We start from the raw sequence: 15,731 nt of genomic DNA on the forward strand, positions 1-15,731 counted from the left end.
ATCCAGTGGATGGTTATGGAGGTAAGAGTCAAAATTTTCTCAAAGAAGCCAAACTTTGCTGTAGAAGTGAACACACGCCCATCTGGTGCCACATCTCGGGTCTCTTGCAGCTGTCCCAGACAGCACCATTATCCAGCGTGTTCCACTGGGAATACTCTCCTGACACAGCTTCATGCCATTGCCTCAGATCCTATCACTGGCCACGAGACAGAGGAAGTTGTAGACTGCAATGATGTCTTCCCCTCAGACTCCTCTTCTATTCATTTCAGAAACTAAGTGATTTCAGCTGCTCCTCATAGAGCTTCTGCTCCACATCCACCACCATCTTCATAGCTCTCCTCTGGATGCTCTCTAAATAGCTTTATATCTCTTTTTTTATGCGGCACCCAAAACTGCACACAGGACCTGATGTGAGGCCAAGTTGGTCAAAAGGTAATGCTCTATTCATGGCATTTCCTAATTTCATAAGTAAAGAAAGAGTGCTCTTTTCAAAGCAAAGCCATTACCACTTATCAAAAGCAAAATTCAGTATGCCAGCATTTGTACCTTTTGTATTCTTTAAAATAAGGACACAATAAGGAATATCTCAGGAAATACTTAAGGATTTTTATGTAGGCGGGTGGGTGGAGTAGGGGAGGAGTAGCAGCATAACTTTATCTTTTAGCATCATGCACAGAATGAAGGTCAGCCTACTCCAATGGAAATACCCCATGCTGATTCTTCACATTCTTAGACATAAACATTTCATGATTTTGTAGGCCAGGAAATCGTGAATTTTATTGATGATCCTGCCCCAGAATTGTCAGAGGGACCTTATTGTTCTTACCTCTGGACTCCTTATTTTAAAAAAGAAGACAAAATTTTCCTTGTCTAGCAAATTACTAATACAAAGAGGCAGATGAAAATGTTGAGCATTATAGCTTTTATAGTCCACGTCACAACGTAATAAATTAGAGAAACTCAGTTTCTAACTTCGCAGTAAATACTATTTTGTGCATAACAAATGCAGGATGCATTTATTTCAGTATAAAACAATCTGGAAAATGCCCTTCCTTCCCTATAAAAGCTATTTGTTAACTAATAATAGATATATATTTTACTGTGTAAAAGTATAGCCTATTTTTAACCTCACATTGTCACACAAAATTTATGGAGAAAATACTTAAAAAAAAGGAAATCAGAGTCCATTTCCTGTTTTAACAAGGATAATCCCTTGACCAGAAGGCACAAATATTCATTCCTCTTTAATGTTAATTAGCACACTATTTATTTTATATTTCGCAATTTAACGAAAGAAAGCAAGTTGCTGGGAACATTAAGCTCAAAACATCTTTCACTTATTTATCCAGAACTCAATAAAACTGTTCAGTCACAGACTTGCAGCCTCCAGCTAGGTTCCTGCTATTAGCTTTAAATCATTTTTAGAGTTTCAGTAACAGTAAGTTGCCAAGCTCAAATATACAGCTATCTACATCTGCTAAATAGTTTGTCCTACTGGACAGTTTGGAAACAATTCACTCACTTGGTTCAAACTGTAAAGTTTTTTCCTGCTATCAAGGAATCAATACTTCTAAAATTTTCAAATCAGCATTTGAAAAATACATCTGTAAGAATGTTGAAAGGACAATGGTTTGGGCTGAATCTCTAAATTTCCCATTTGGGCCATAGAGAACCTTTTCAGAAACTGCAATTTCTTCAACTGAGGAAGATTATCAGGCTGAACAAACAAAAATAGGGAGCATGAAATATAATTTCAATTTCTCCCTATACAGAGGAACAGCAAAAAGCTGGAAGTGACAGAATTATGGCTGCTACTACCACACTGAACCATGATAGGCAGCAGCGATACCCATCCTGCCCAGAAGTAATCAGATTCAGTGACCCCTGAGTCTGGCAGCATCAGCCTCTTCACACAGCAAGTCACCCAAAATATCATGAATGGGGGAAGAAATACCTAGCTGCCCTCTCTAATGCTCAAGCCTGTCCATATTCCATATGGACAGCATAATCAAACCCTTAACACTGCTGTTTCAAGGCATTCCATAAACTGATTTTTGAGCTCTTCACATTTGATCCTAGTCCACATGTACCAGGCTGATTGAATGAGCTCTTCACCAAACCCACTTACCTGCTCTGGACACACATCAGGTGTGCTAACCAGCATGGTCAGAGCTGTAGGTGGGCAGGCAGCTGCTGCACCACAGAGAAGCTGCCACAACTCACCCACCTGCTTCCCTCTTTGCCCTGCAGAACACCCAGCAAAAGGCATTCACTAACTGCTCAAACTTGCACGTGCCTGCATTTCCACTGCAACATCCCTATTTCTTGTCTGAAGTCATGCATAAAATCCAAGGGCAGGTGTCCAAAATTGGTGCTGGCTTCTGTCCAAATTGCACTTCCCACTTTTAAGTGATACATCTTTGTTAAAAGCAAGCCCCAAGCAAAGAAGCTAATGTACATCATTTAAAGAGCCCTACTCTCCGTATGGAGTATCAGTCACTCGTGTTTTCCTTTCTTAACTGATGCAGCCATATCCATTGTTACCGGGGATCATGGACTGTAAATCAGAGACAAGGGAATGAAACAGATAGAAGACATACCCGAACTGGTTATGATCACAGGTAGGTCTCACTGAACCGACAGCAAGGATCTTAATGACTCCCAGGCTCCTTGAAGGCCTTGAGGAAAGGATGCTTTCCCAGAGGTGCGCCCTTGGCTCCACGTGCACTACAGGTGATTCCCAACTACCTGCACTGATGGCATCTGCAAGCCTATGACAGCTGTGCTGAGTTCATTACATACAACTTCTCAGCTCTGATGAGGGCAAGACATTCACAACCACAATGAACAAAACTGTTTCAGAGCATAATGAGTTCTCTTGGTTCCAGCATCGCTTAAACTTGTCCGCACTGGCCAGGCACTACCTGTGATCAGTGAGTCCACACTGCCTGGGTTGGGGTGTCGAGTCAGCTCATCTTAACTGTAAACCTGTGCTCAAGCCCTTGGGATCCTGGCATACCAGCCTGGGAAATTCCTCGGCAGCTGCTCTGATTCACCATACCTTCCATGCCCTTTCACAGGAGGTTAGGTAAAACTTCCTCAAGAGATGGGAGACTATCAAAATGCATTTTCAGGGGATGAAACTTTTTCTGGCTAAAGTGATTCGTGAAAGGCACCTCTTGTACTTGTAAATAAGTTTAAAGTTTACCTATTCAGATAAACTACTTTGGGTTAACATTGACATGTCTAAGAGCTTGAACATAACGCTACTTTCTATGGATGTATTTAATATAAATATACTTGGAAATGATGACCAAGGAAACCTGACTGAAACAAGAAATAGAGGTGATTCATTTTTGTCACAAAAAAGTTTATTTTATTTAAAACCAAATTTAAACACTTGCATAGAAAAAATCTCTAACAAGGTTTAAAATATGGTAAGATGGGAAAATTTTGGAAAATAGTGGACATTGGACACAAAGAAATAATTTCACAAGAGTCATACTGAAATTACTTACAATGGAGGTTGTAGTAAGAAAAGAATCTCATCAAAACTAAACATTAAATAGCTTACCAAACTACAGGGTCTATTTTCTTCTTTGATATGTTATCTACATGAATTTATCCTGTCCCAAAAAACAGGTTTTCCTTCAACAGTTCAGTTCACTGAATTCACACACACACACACACAGACAACTTTTTCCTGTGAAGATACAAAACTTTTTCTCCTCAGTAGAAAACAAATCAAAACCATTCATTCATTCATTTCTCTAACTACAAGTGCTGGCCCTCAAGGAATGTAGGGTGAGGTGGAATGAAGCAATAATAAGCTACAAATTTAATCTGGCCAGCAATGGGACATGGCCTTTCATTCAGAAAAGGCAATATATGGTACATTATTATGATGTAGGATAAACAATGCTTACTGGCAAACAAACAACAGTGACAGCATGAACTATACAGAATCTAAGTCTTTTGCCTTTATTATTTGTCAAGATATGGCAGAGGAGGAAGAGAGGCTGGTTTGTGGGGTGTTTTTGGGTGTCATTTCAGGTTGTAAGACAATATTTTACCGTATGCCTGTGCCACAGCCATGGCATGGAGGTACAGTGATCCAAAGCAATGTATACTTACTCTGTATTTCCAACAAGCACTGGCTTATCCACATCAGTTTAAAACAGGTGAAGTAGACAGTAAATGCACAGATTATATGGAAATTTCTATCATTGAAATACATTCTTTTCTATTCACTTACAAAAGTTACAGAAATGAAAATGATATTTTTAAGCCAGCTAAACTCTACCCTTTTCCTCTTAAATCAAAAAAAAAAAAAAAATCTTAGTCATCAGCAAGGCATGTTCTGTTCTCCTGTAACTACATTCATTACTCACATGACTTCTTCCTGCCCAGATCTTAAGTCATGTCATTGTTTTAACTAATGCTTTTGGAACATCTTCAAAGCTCTTTAACCCTTGTGGCTTTTATGTCAGTGATCTCTTCCAGTTGTCCATGTACATCTTGGATGTGTCTTCAAATAATTTCACAGCTATCTCCTCCCATCGGTACAACTCTCAGTTTTTTCCTTTCCAGCCAATCCCATCTTTCCAATCTTGCCCTCAATCTTCTATTCCCATCTCCTGATCACAAATGGCCACAGCCATCCTTGAATCTTAACAGCCTCATAGTCCACGCACCTGGGATGTTTGCAAAGGCAAACCATTCCATTATAATCTACAACTTTTTCCTCAGCCCTTCAGCTAAATCATTCACTTAGGACTACTTCTACCTCACCTACCGAGACCCTCTTCTCTCTGGCCAACCCAGGACCATCCACAACCACATCATGCAATTCACCAAAGGCCAGAAGTGGATTTCCTGTTATTACACTAACCTCAGCCTACTAACTAACCCCTCAGCCTCTAGCTTCTAGACACAACACACTGAGGTTGACTGCCCTCATCCTCACTTCCAGCCATCAATCACACCTATCATGCCCAGCCCTCCAACCCTATCGTGAATAATTTATCAGCCTTCCACCAAGTACAACGTCATTCAGCATTTCCAGGTGTGCACAGACTGTCACTGTACTGAAATTATGCACCCTTTGTAATTCAGAAGGCACATCATCTAACAGAGGGCAGCTTTTCGTTTCCTGTTACCAATTTTCATTTAGAACTAAACAATTTTTAACGTACTTTCCTTTACTCTTACTGCTTACACACTTCTTGCAGTTATCTCAAAACCAGCCCACAGAGTCTGTGAGCACCTAGCTTTCACAACTAGCTGTTCTGAGCACTGCTACAACACAGCGACTATACAACACCAATGGCAGGTGCCAAATGCCACATCCCCAGGGACATTTTTTTTGACCAAGAGTGGTCAGAGCAGAGCTTAAAACCTTTGTAAAAAATATAAAATTGAACTGCAAGCTGAATGTTTTACAAAGCCAATATAAACCTCACCATCCTTTATGTTTTTGAAACATTATCCTGTGTTACACAGATCACCAGAATGAGTTGAGCAATCAAACAATAATTATTCATCTGTCCCATAAAAGCACCTGAGAAAAGTGACAAAATGACAATTTGGAGACAAACTGAGCATCATGCACCACTGAAAAACTGCAATTTCACTTCAGGTGGCCTGGACTCCAGCTTATGTTCAACAGACTTTCTCAAAACTTGTTAAGCCCTTAACCACTAAGAAAGAAGAAATTTATTCAACAGGGAAAAATATTTTCCTCCTGAAAGTATTAATAAAAATATTTACTTGCGAGGTCTTTTCCCTCTTACAATATCTAGGTAATATTTTGGCAGGACAGTCTTGGTTCTCACCCACAAGTGAACTAGAGCTTTGTTCCTCCCACACACTGATTTCAAACTACACTGGGTCACCCCAAGAGTTCCTTCCAAGGGGATGTAGTTTCAGCACTAGTTCCAGAGACCTGAACTTCTTTTTCTACAAGGAGAAAAATATTTCTGTAATAGGTTGACCTTTCTCTAGATATGTTGATATCTGGGGGATGTCAGTTCATTGTGAGAATTTGGAAGCTGGCATGACTCCAAAGGCTCCACATATTTTCAGAGTGACCATGCCTGTAATTTTAACCCATTGAAATGAAAGTGCATGGCTGGAGAAGAGTACTATATTCTTAAAAATCTCACTGTGATTCAAACACAGATTTATTTCCTGTACCAGTCACTTGGTAGCATCACTTCACAAAAGCAAAAGGCAAGAGGTTTTATTTACTTCTATGACCTTCCTGCATTCTTGCAACTCACATGAAAAAGAACAATGGAAATGTGGCTGAATGTGAGAAAGCGCCAAACTGCTATGGCTTTTTGGGTGGGTGTGGAGAGAAACACACATACTACAAAAATCTAATAACTCCCCACCCAAGCATTGCTAGTGAATGATCTCACTGGTTTCCTACATATACTCCAGCAACTTTCCTGCCATCACTCCGTTAAGCCAAGCAATGATGTCAACAGTCCACCTGTGAGAGTGATGTAGCCCTCTGGGTCATGGTCTCAGAGAACTTGGATAAGAGCTGTGCCAGTGTTAATTAAATGCACCTCTTGTTTCACTGCTGATTTCCTCTGATAAGGCTCAGCTCATTTTTCCTGGAAAGACTTCCATGCTGTATGGGAACTGGAGCCAACCATAACACAAACCAAATATTGCTTAGAGAATATGAAGACAACATGCTAAATATTTAGTTTAAAAAAAAATAAAACCACTGTGTATTAGAGCTGGGATAAATACAAACCTCATTAACTTTGCACGTGCTAGTAACAAGGCTAAACTACAAATGCTAGTTACTGCAGATAGTTTATTATCTTTCAGCAGTATTTATCTCTCTCATTTGTAATGCTCTTCCCGATTACATTGGAGCAGAACTCTAACGACCTGCTTTACTGATAAATTCTGGCAGATGAGAATATGAGAAGTTCACCTGGTAAAAAATATGCTTTGAGAATGGAGTTTGACATTTAATTAGCATCAGAATTATCATTACAACTTTAATGAAAAATAGCATTTTTTCCTGCCATCAGAAAAGCCTTAGCTGTAAGAAGGTTCTGAGAAGCTCAGGTATTAAGCGACCTCTCAATTAATACAATTAGCCATCAAGCAGTGGAAGGGAAAAAATTATATGCTGCTCCTTCTTTTTTTCCTATATAAAGAAATCTAATCCACTGTCATGACTGGATATTTTCACCATATGCTGTCACTGGGATTTCTGTAATCCCTCTACTCACAGCATTGACTTCCAGCCACTTTAAGCCTTCAGGACATGCCCTTTTATACTTACTTTGTTCTTGCAGACATTTTCAGATAGCTTTATTAGTAAAAGAACTGCCAAAGGAAGGCTTTCAGTTTTGAAACTAGACATCAAAAATATTTCTTCTTGCACAACTTAAACAGTAACACTAACCCTAAGACTTAGTTGCTGACAACAACAGGCACAAAAAATATGAAGGTGACAAATTAGAAAAGCGATTTCAAATGTCATGGTGCAATTATATTATGAAAGTTTGTTTCATGATGATCGCATCTCTCCACTGTGAAAGGCACCAAGTTGTAGCTCTTACTATAAATTTAATTCTAAAGAAAGAACTGTGTGGTAATAATGTTAGGAACACATTCATATTCATTCATTCATTCTGATTTGTAGCAATTGTGATGGTTCCAAGAAGTGTTCTGTCCCACATTCCTGAGCATTACATTCCTGAGCATTAGCAATATTTTTCCAAACAACCAATGATCGATGTCCATGTATTTACATTTTTACCTCTTGGGGATCTTATGTTTATACAGTACCTCGCCTACAAACTCTTGGAATACATAACACAGAGTATGCTGCCTTCCCAGCTCAGGATATGGGAGAAGTTCCACGGCTAATACCACCAAAGTCAGGCTAACTAACTTAGACGTATTTTTTACACTCTCCTCCAAAAAGAAATCTCATATACAAAATGTCCTTCAAACGAACTGCATTTTTTGGTTCTAAATGGAAACAGAAAGAGGCAATCCTTGAACTTGTTTGGTTTATACTGCTCCTATGGATAGTTTCTATGGATTTATGACAGCGAACTGCAGCTAGTTTATAGCAAAGCATGCAGGGTGTGACTCATTCAGAAAGCTCAACCCAAGAATATTTCATTCTGACATCCAACAGAATAGCTCCCTCATGAATTTGAATTAGTTGCTGCCCATTACTCACATGCACTCCTTCTCATAACTTCATGACACACAACTTGCAGTGCAAACTTGAATCCAGGCCATGAAGGAGATACTAGAAGTTCTGACAAATTTTACCCGTCACCAGTAATTGGAATTTGGTCTTACACAATTTAAATACACAGCTGTACTCTTCTTCTGGTGGACGTGTATAATTGGGTCATGCGGAAGGAAAGCATATCCCCAAGTCCAGTGACTTAAAGTGACACAGTTTCCTGAACTCCAGGAACCCTCCTGGTCAGAAAGTACTTCCTTCCTCATTTCAAACACTTGATTGTTTCAGAGGGAATTCAAAACAATAGATTAGAAACTTTCAACCTTTCCTAAGTGTACTGCTACACAAGGAAATCAGGCCGTGCTCTGGGAAGGTGAGATAACATTGGGAGAGTGCTCTCCGGAAATGCAGTGGCTTTTGCATCCCTCCTCTAGCACCATCCCATGAATCAGCTACATGTTCGTAATAACTCTAGCTATGAGATGTCAGATGCAGTTCAACTGCTGTTTGGATCAAGATGTGTGTGGTTGGCAAAAGGCATGAGCCAACACACTCCTCAGCTATTTCCACAAGGCCTGTAAGGGAAGAAAGTATCAGGAGCTTCCTAATCTGAGTCTGTACTTGTAAGGATGGGTAGGAAGAAAGATTGCCTCTTTTTAGCACCTCATTGTTTAAATTGTCTAAAAAAGGAAAAGGAATGTGCTATTACTTCTGCAGCTGAAAATCTACCCCTTCCCACCATAACTTACTTTCACAGGACCAGTAGTGATGTTCACAAAGACTGGGAGCAGATCAGGCTCATCAGCTGAAGAGCAATTATTTTAAACATACTCTATTCCCCAACACAATTCCTTTAATCTAAATACATTTAAGTAATTTGTAATGATGGATAAAAGATTTAACATTTACAATCATATGTAACTCGTTATTTACAGGCTGCAATTTGAAAAAGAAAAGGCAAGGACAAGTAAATTCATTTTTCTGCAGCATTAGGGTGCCTAAATACCCTAGACTAACCTAAAAACAACAGCAACAGAAACAACAGCAAGAGGCATTGTCTCAGACCCAACAGTCAAAGCTCTTGTATGACATTGCACTTTCTTGATTAACTTTTCCTATCAATGTAGGGCTACAAAAAGTTTGAGGATAAGATTATTAAACAAAAGCAAGAACTCACATGGTTCTACACATTATTTTTAGAGGCAAACAGGAAATACACTTCCCTGTCAAAGGGTGAAAGAGGAGTTACTGGTTGAATACTCTGCACTCACCGTTCCTACCAGAGGGTAGATGAATCCAGCTCCAATGCTGGCTCGCACATCGCTAATTGGCAAAATGAAACCAGTGGGAACACCCTTCCTCTCAGGCTGATGGGAGAGGGATAGGTGAGTTTTTGCCATACAAATGGGAAGATTTCCAAATCCCTAACAGAAAAAGGGAAAGAAAATAAAAGAAAAATGTATTAAAAATTACAGTAAAGGCACATGATGTTTTTGTTTTGTTATCAGTATCTTAAAGAAACCTCTCGTACAGCAGATCCCTGTGGGCTTTAATGACCCAGTTAGACACAAACTTGAGACCAGGATTCAGAGTCAAAAATTTTCTAAGGATATTAATGTCTTCTTGGGGGTCAACACAGATGGTGCTCATGATGCTTTCCTTTGTTTTCAAACAAGAGAAAATCTGCATGAGGTGATAGCACACCCTTCACTAAAGCTGGTGCACTAGTTACTGAAAATGTGGGAGAAATTCAGAAGTGCCTCAGCAGCTTTCCCCCACCCATTATTTGTCTCCAAGTTATTGATTAATCTTGAGTCAGGCACCTTCTACTCTTCTGTTCAATTCTTTGACAAACAGGGCCAGGAGGAGAGGCAGCACTTCAGGGAATTGTCTCTGCAGCCCAGTGCTGACAACTCCATAGTGACATTGTGAAAATATTTCCTAATATATTAACATTTAGACTAAAAAATAGATGAGAGGATCACAGCAGGAAAAAATACAGGCATGGATTATTTTGCTTCGAGTGCACTAAGTAAATCTCTTTTCCATTTAGAAAAATCAAATTAATTCTCAGGAAGTTTGCCTTATAGGGAAAATGGCTGTCTGCTTGTCTAACCAAGGACTTCTGCTTGTCTCACACAGCTTCTGAAGTTTACTCAGAAATTTTTCCCTTAAAAAAATACTGTTTTTACTTTCTGACAAAAAAGCTCCAGGCACATTTATGTCCAGAAACCATTCCACTACAAAAAATACATTCACCTTTCCACATGGTTTCAAAACTTTTCAAACTGTAACATGCTGCCAACATGCTTTAGGGTAGGTGATCTATTTCATGTTCTAGTATTCGTAATTCTTTGTAAGTAATAGGTACAGAAAGAAATCAAAAAATTTTACAACTATTGGGACCTTTGTTATCAATGTGCATAGCTGTGCACAGGTCTTACTGTGTTTGCAAACTCTTTTTTGCAGGTACAAATGAACAGTCTTATGCTAAAATTGGTTACATTTGCTAGCAGTAATTTTTGCAGATATGCAGCTGTCAGGTTTAAGAGAGTAACCCAAATGGCATAGAAAGTACAGTTTCGTGGACAAACTCAGAAGTATTCTGAACACCGTTCATATCTCACAGGAGATTGCTTTCAAGGTTAAAACCATTCTGGCTCTATCGAATCTAACCAATCCACACTGACCTTCACAGTATACTACCAAGGGTAAGCTCATGCCTTTCAGCAAAGCTTGACTTAACACTCCAGTCTGAGAACATTTTACACCCTGAGGTTTCCCAGGACTGGCATCCAGCAGGTACCTGCCTGCATAATTCCCTGCTTACCTGCCGGGTGTAACGATCAACTTGAGACTGCGCAACAGGAGATAACTCTATGTCCTGAGCTCCATACACCTTCTGAGCAATGATCCTTATTTTTTCTACAATAGGAAGCTGCAGAGACAAGGAAACAATACAAGGATCAACATCAGCCAAGAGAAACTAGGATCTTGTTTGCTGAGTGAGGTCTCTGAATCTCTCATTTGGATTCATCCTTGTTACAGCCTTGCTAAAGAGACAAAGTAAAGAGCACTGGTGATGGATATGATACACAGCTACAGCTCCATGAACTAAACAGCTGTGATTTCAGCTACTCCATCACTTGGAAGCTGCAAAATTTGTGCATTACAGAGTGGACAACACGAGCTTACAATTGCGTGAAGTGGGGCAATTACTGCCATCTAGTTATAATAACGAAGAGATAACCTACACTGCAATCTCCACTGGGAGGGTGGAGTTGACAGGGATCACTAGACAAAAAAGTTTCATTTCAGAATGAAGATCACCTACATGAGTGGACAAGGCAAGGTAGGAGGCAGCCAGGGAAGGTTCCCTTGAGAAGAGAGTAATAGTAGCAGAAAATTCCTGATCCATCACTGTTCCTTTGATTGTGATTTTCTTTTTTTATCATTATTACATCCTAGCCTTTCTAACATGCATATTTTTACTTCTAGCTTTGATATTGTAAAGCACCTTGGACACTTAAAAAATTAAATAAATAAAGCATTCTAGAATTCATTTTGAAACCTCAAGTCACTAAGTCCCATCCCAGTCTCTAAGAGTATTCACATCATGATATTCAGCTCAAACTGAGCAAGTTCTGTTTTCACAGCTTCTATTTGAAGGCAGAGACAGACTCTCACCTTCAGTCTGTTAGAAAACCCTTTACAGATTTTCAAGAAACAGTTTTTTATGGTCAGATCAGGCATTTACTTTTTGTGCCACCATTTTGGTGTATTTTGAGTAAACAGCTCTTTCCTATTTCCTCTTTCTCTTTCCTTTTGTTTTTAATGACCCAGGAGATAGCAATTGTGACTCCTCTGGCCTATTTTAAACAAGCCATTCTCTGACTTCTTTCAAATAGGAACAACATGATGGAGGAGGGATCTTACCAGGAGTTCAGCTAATTTCAGTGCTGGCTATAGATGGCCAGAGATGTGTGCAATATTAAAGAGAGTATCTCATCAGTAACTTGCAGCATATTTAATTAACAAGACGTGAAGTAAGTGCTAAACAAAATTTAGAGAGATAACCACTCGGGGAAAAAGACTTGGTAATCTCAAGCAACACAAAAAGCACCAGAACACAAAATAGAAGTGTATCATTCTAACAAAGGCAAGAAATTAATTCATTTGTGAATAATGAACTCTATCTGGTGCATATATAGGAAGTTCCACAGTTAACCACATTTTTGCAATGCCTGTCTGGAAGTAGCTCTTTTTCTGCAAAGATACATCAGTTGAAGGGTTTGTGTCAGGCCAACTTTTTTTGTATTTATGATTGAATTTTAAAAAAATTAAGGCTTACTTTAATAAAGAATACTAGTAACCGAGGCATCACAAGAAAAGAATCTTTTCAGACTTCCAAGTACCTTAAATGTAAGGCAGTTAAAAGCTGCTAAGGCTCAGAGAAAATTCCCCCTCAGATTTAAAATTTCAAAGACAGGTTTAAAGAAGCTTCACAAGACCCTTTCTGAACACGCTCACTATACAATTACTGCACCTTAATTGGGTGGAGTAATGTCACATTCCAAACACCAGGCTTTTTACAGGAATCCAAGCAGTGCAAAAAAATCTAATCAGAACTGGAGATAGCACATTGCAAATATCCTGGGTATAATTCCTGGCAGCAGTAAGCTGAATGGAATACTTAGTGTCATGGACAGCCATCACGAGATGAAACTTGTCTCAGGGTGATTATTAAATATGTTCATATCCATGGCAGTTTTCAACACAGCGGGAGAAATGCAAAACATGTCTGTTAATTTGCCTTTTGGGTGCTGTTTGCTTGCAGTGAAGGACTATCAACAATGGCAAATGGAAAGGCAAAAGGAATTCCATTCCCTGTTGTCAGCGGGCCAACACTGAAACAAAGAGCCTTCTGCTTAAACCTCAGTAAATTCATTGAGATGGAGATGGACATTTAGATTCAACTTGCATTTGTGTCAAAACATTTCAAACTAATTTGACAGCAGTATAACTACTGCGCCTTCAGCCTCCTTCCAATGACCACAGCCGTATTTTCGAAAAGAAACCCAGCAGGGCTCTGGCTAACATCAGAGGAGAATGCTTTAATGACAGTGGTGGCACTCTGCTTCTCCTGGGATATGTGCAGTGTGTTGCATGGCTGAGTCTGAGCTGGACAGTCAAACCATATCCCTATGGATTTATGGTTTGTGGTTTTTTCCTGGTTTTTCTTTCACCAGAATTTCAGATACTTTTTGGGTTAGTACCCACACCTCAAATTTTGCTAATGTAACCTCACAATAATCATCACTGAGGAAGGAGTTGTGGGAGTGTAAATGGCAAAAAAAAAAGTGGTTTCCTGAGCTTGTCATGTTTTTGTCAGGCATGCACACACAAACAGGTGAGGCAATGTGTGCATGGTATCAGAGGAGAGTCTGAGCCTATTTAATCTCAGAAGAGGCAAGATGAGTCCTGGCTGAGCCAAACACAGACAGAAACCAGCAGGAAGGCACAGATGTGCTATGGACATTAACACAGCCCATGCACATGCATGCTCTCAAATATGCATCCTTCCTGAAGTTTCAGGAGTAGGGAAAGGAGTATACTACACCATGCTAAGGGATCCACCTGTTTCCTAGTATTTAGTATGACTTTTAAGGCATTATCAATTTAGAATCACAGTGTAACAGGGCATTTCAAGCTAAAAAGTTTCCTGTGTTTCAGTTATCAAGTAATACTGCAGGGAAACTTCAATTTACAGAAATGTTTTCCAAACTAAAAACATCTAGTGCTTTACACAAGAAATAAAAGTTAATTTTGCTTGAAAGTGCCATAATGGTATTTAACAGAAAAGAAGTTCTACTAATTCAAGAGACATTTTACATAGCAGAAGCCTGGATGTTTACAAGATGCTCGTTTAGCTTTAGGTTTTCAACAACAAAACTGCTGATTATTCAGCACTGCGCTATCAAAATAGTCTCACTGATGGGCAAAGATATCCACCATATGTAGTAGCAATGCTAATTCACATGGAGAAGTGGGCTGAAAAATCAGACTCTACGGCACAAGTAACTAAATCATTAGGGGATTTTAAGCTGGATTTTTGCTCCAGCTGATACCAGATTTACTTACGGGAAAAAAAAAAATCATGTGAACTACGTTTGTGCCTTTTATACTTTGGTCAAATGTCTGCCAGCAGAAATTGCGTATCTCAGATACTTGTAAAAAAAAGAGTAATTTCACATCTGCTATGGTTTGGGAATGGTACTCTCCAGTTCAGTGTCCCCACCAAGGTTCTCCAAGAATCGCTTCTCCCAAGAAGCAAATCCTTTTCCCTTGCCCCCATGATGTGACATGGAATAGAATAACCTCCTGGCCGTGCCCCCTTCCAGCTGCTTCTGTCTGGGCCAGAAGCAGGACAGCATCTCTCACTTATTCTTTTGTCTGAGGATTTTTTACAACAGCCTTAGGAATTTCCTGAACCAGTTGTTCATTCCCACTAGCGAAGTCCAATGCTACACCCTTAGCTGTGCTGATGCAACCATTTGTAGGCCATCACCAAAAGAGTCTTAAGGAAGGGAGGATGAAAAGTCTTATCTGAATGGGGAATGTTGATGCAGGCCTATCAACAGCAACTTGATTCCACAGCACCACTGCCACCTGGACAGCTAGCGTGAGAAGGAAAGTTGCAAAATGTCGAGGGTGCCAAAAGCATGAAAGATTTATGATAAATAAAAGCTGTCCCTTTTCTCAGTTCCCTTTTGTGAAGTTGGGACTGTTGCACAACTAAGTACATTTAAGTAAAGATTAGGAGACAGATAGACAATAGACACTACATATTAGTACTTCTGCTGAAGGAATTATGACAGTTTCAGAGAATTCATTCCAAATTCAATGTTAGCTTCCTGAAAAAATGGCGGCATAAAATAATGTAAATTTACACTGAATATGAAAAGATGCCACAGGGCCGAACAATACAAATATCTGCTGACAATTCATTAGGGTTCTCTCAGAAACAACCAATCTTGCCACTCCTGCCAGAGAGAATGTTCACTTCTGAAATCTCACACATTTAGAGCTACCAAAGCCATATGCTGCTTCTGGGGCAAGCACAAACACTAGGCGCTTGCTGAAGCTGCCAAGCACCCACACCATAAATAGGATTATCTCCTAGGCTAAAGCACAACAAGTTCTAAAGCACAAACTGCTTTCACAAAAACAGTATCTGTGTACTGTACATTTCATTACTTGACAGAGAATGACTAAACCACGAAATCAGCACTGATAAAGGTGAGAGCCTGTCATTCCCAAGATTGTATTGATTATCTAAACCGAATCATACCAGTGTTATCATCCAGCCATACTGCCACTTCCAGTCCATCCCACTTGCAAGACACGTTATTAGTGCCAAGTGGTGCTGTTTAGTACAATCTTCTTTCTTTCCTTACTCTCTACAGCAATGTTTTCACTAAACTGTAATTTAATA

General features: G+C 39.5%; 1 protein-coding gene across 2 annotated transcripts in view; it reads right to left on the bottom strand.

The window, feature by feature from the left end:
* Positions 1 to 15,731, bottom strand: part of MTHFD1L (methylenetetrahydrofolate dehydrogenase (NADP+ dependent) 1 like) — a 141,827-nt gene that overhangs the window by 35,060 nt on the left and 91,036 nt on the right. Inside the window, exons 25-26 of one of the 2 annotated variants that reach the window (XM_066179094.1) lie at positions 11,067 to 11,174; positions 9,508 to 9,660 (exon numbers count right to left, since the gene is read on the bottom strand). The exons of the other annotated variant lie outside the window; for it this stretch is intronic. Of the exons in view, the coding sequence (XP_066035191.1) occupies positions 9,508 to 9,660; positions 11,067 to 11,174 (261 nt within the window). The remainder of the gene's footprint in view (positions 1 to 9,507; positions 9,661 to 11,066; positions 11,175 to 15,731) is intronic. 2 annotated transcript variants of the gene reach the window in all.

The sequence above is a fragment of the Chamaea fasciata genome, unplaced genomic scaffold (assembly GCF_029207755.1).
Source record: "Chamaea fasciata isolate MVZ Bird 193981 ecotype frontalis unplaced genomic scaffold, bChaFas1.0.hap1 SCAF_3, whole genome shotgun sequence".
NCBI lineage: Eukaryota > Metazoa > Chordata > Aves > Passeriformes > Sylviidae > Chamaea > Chamaea fasciata.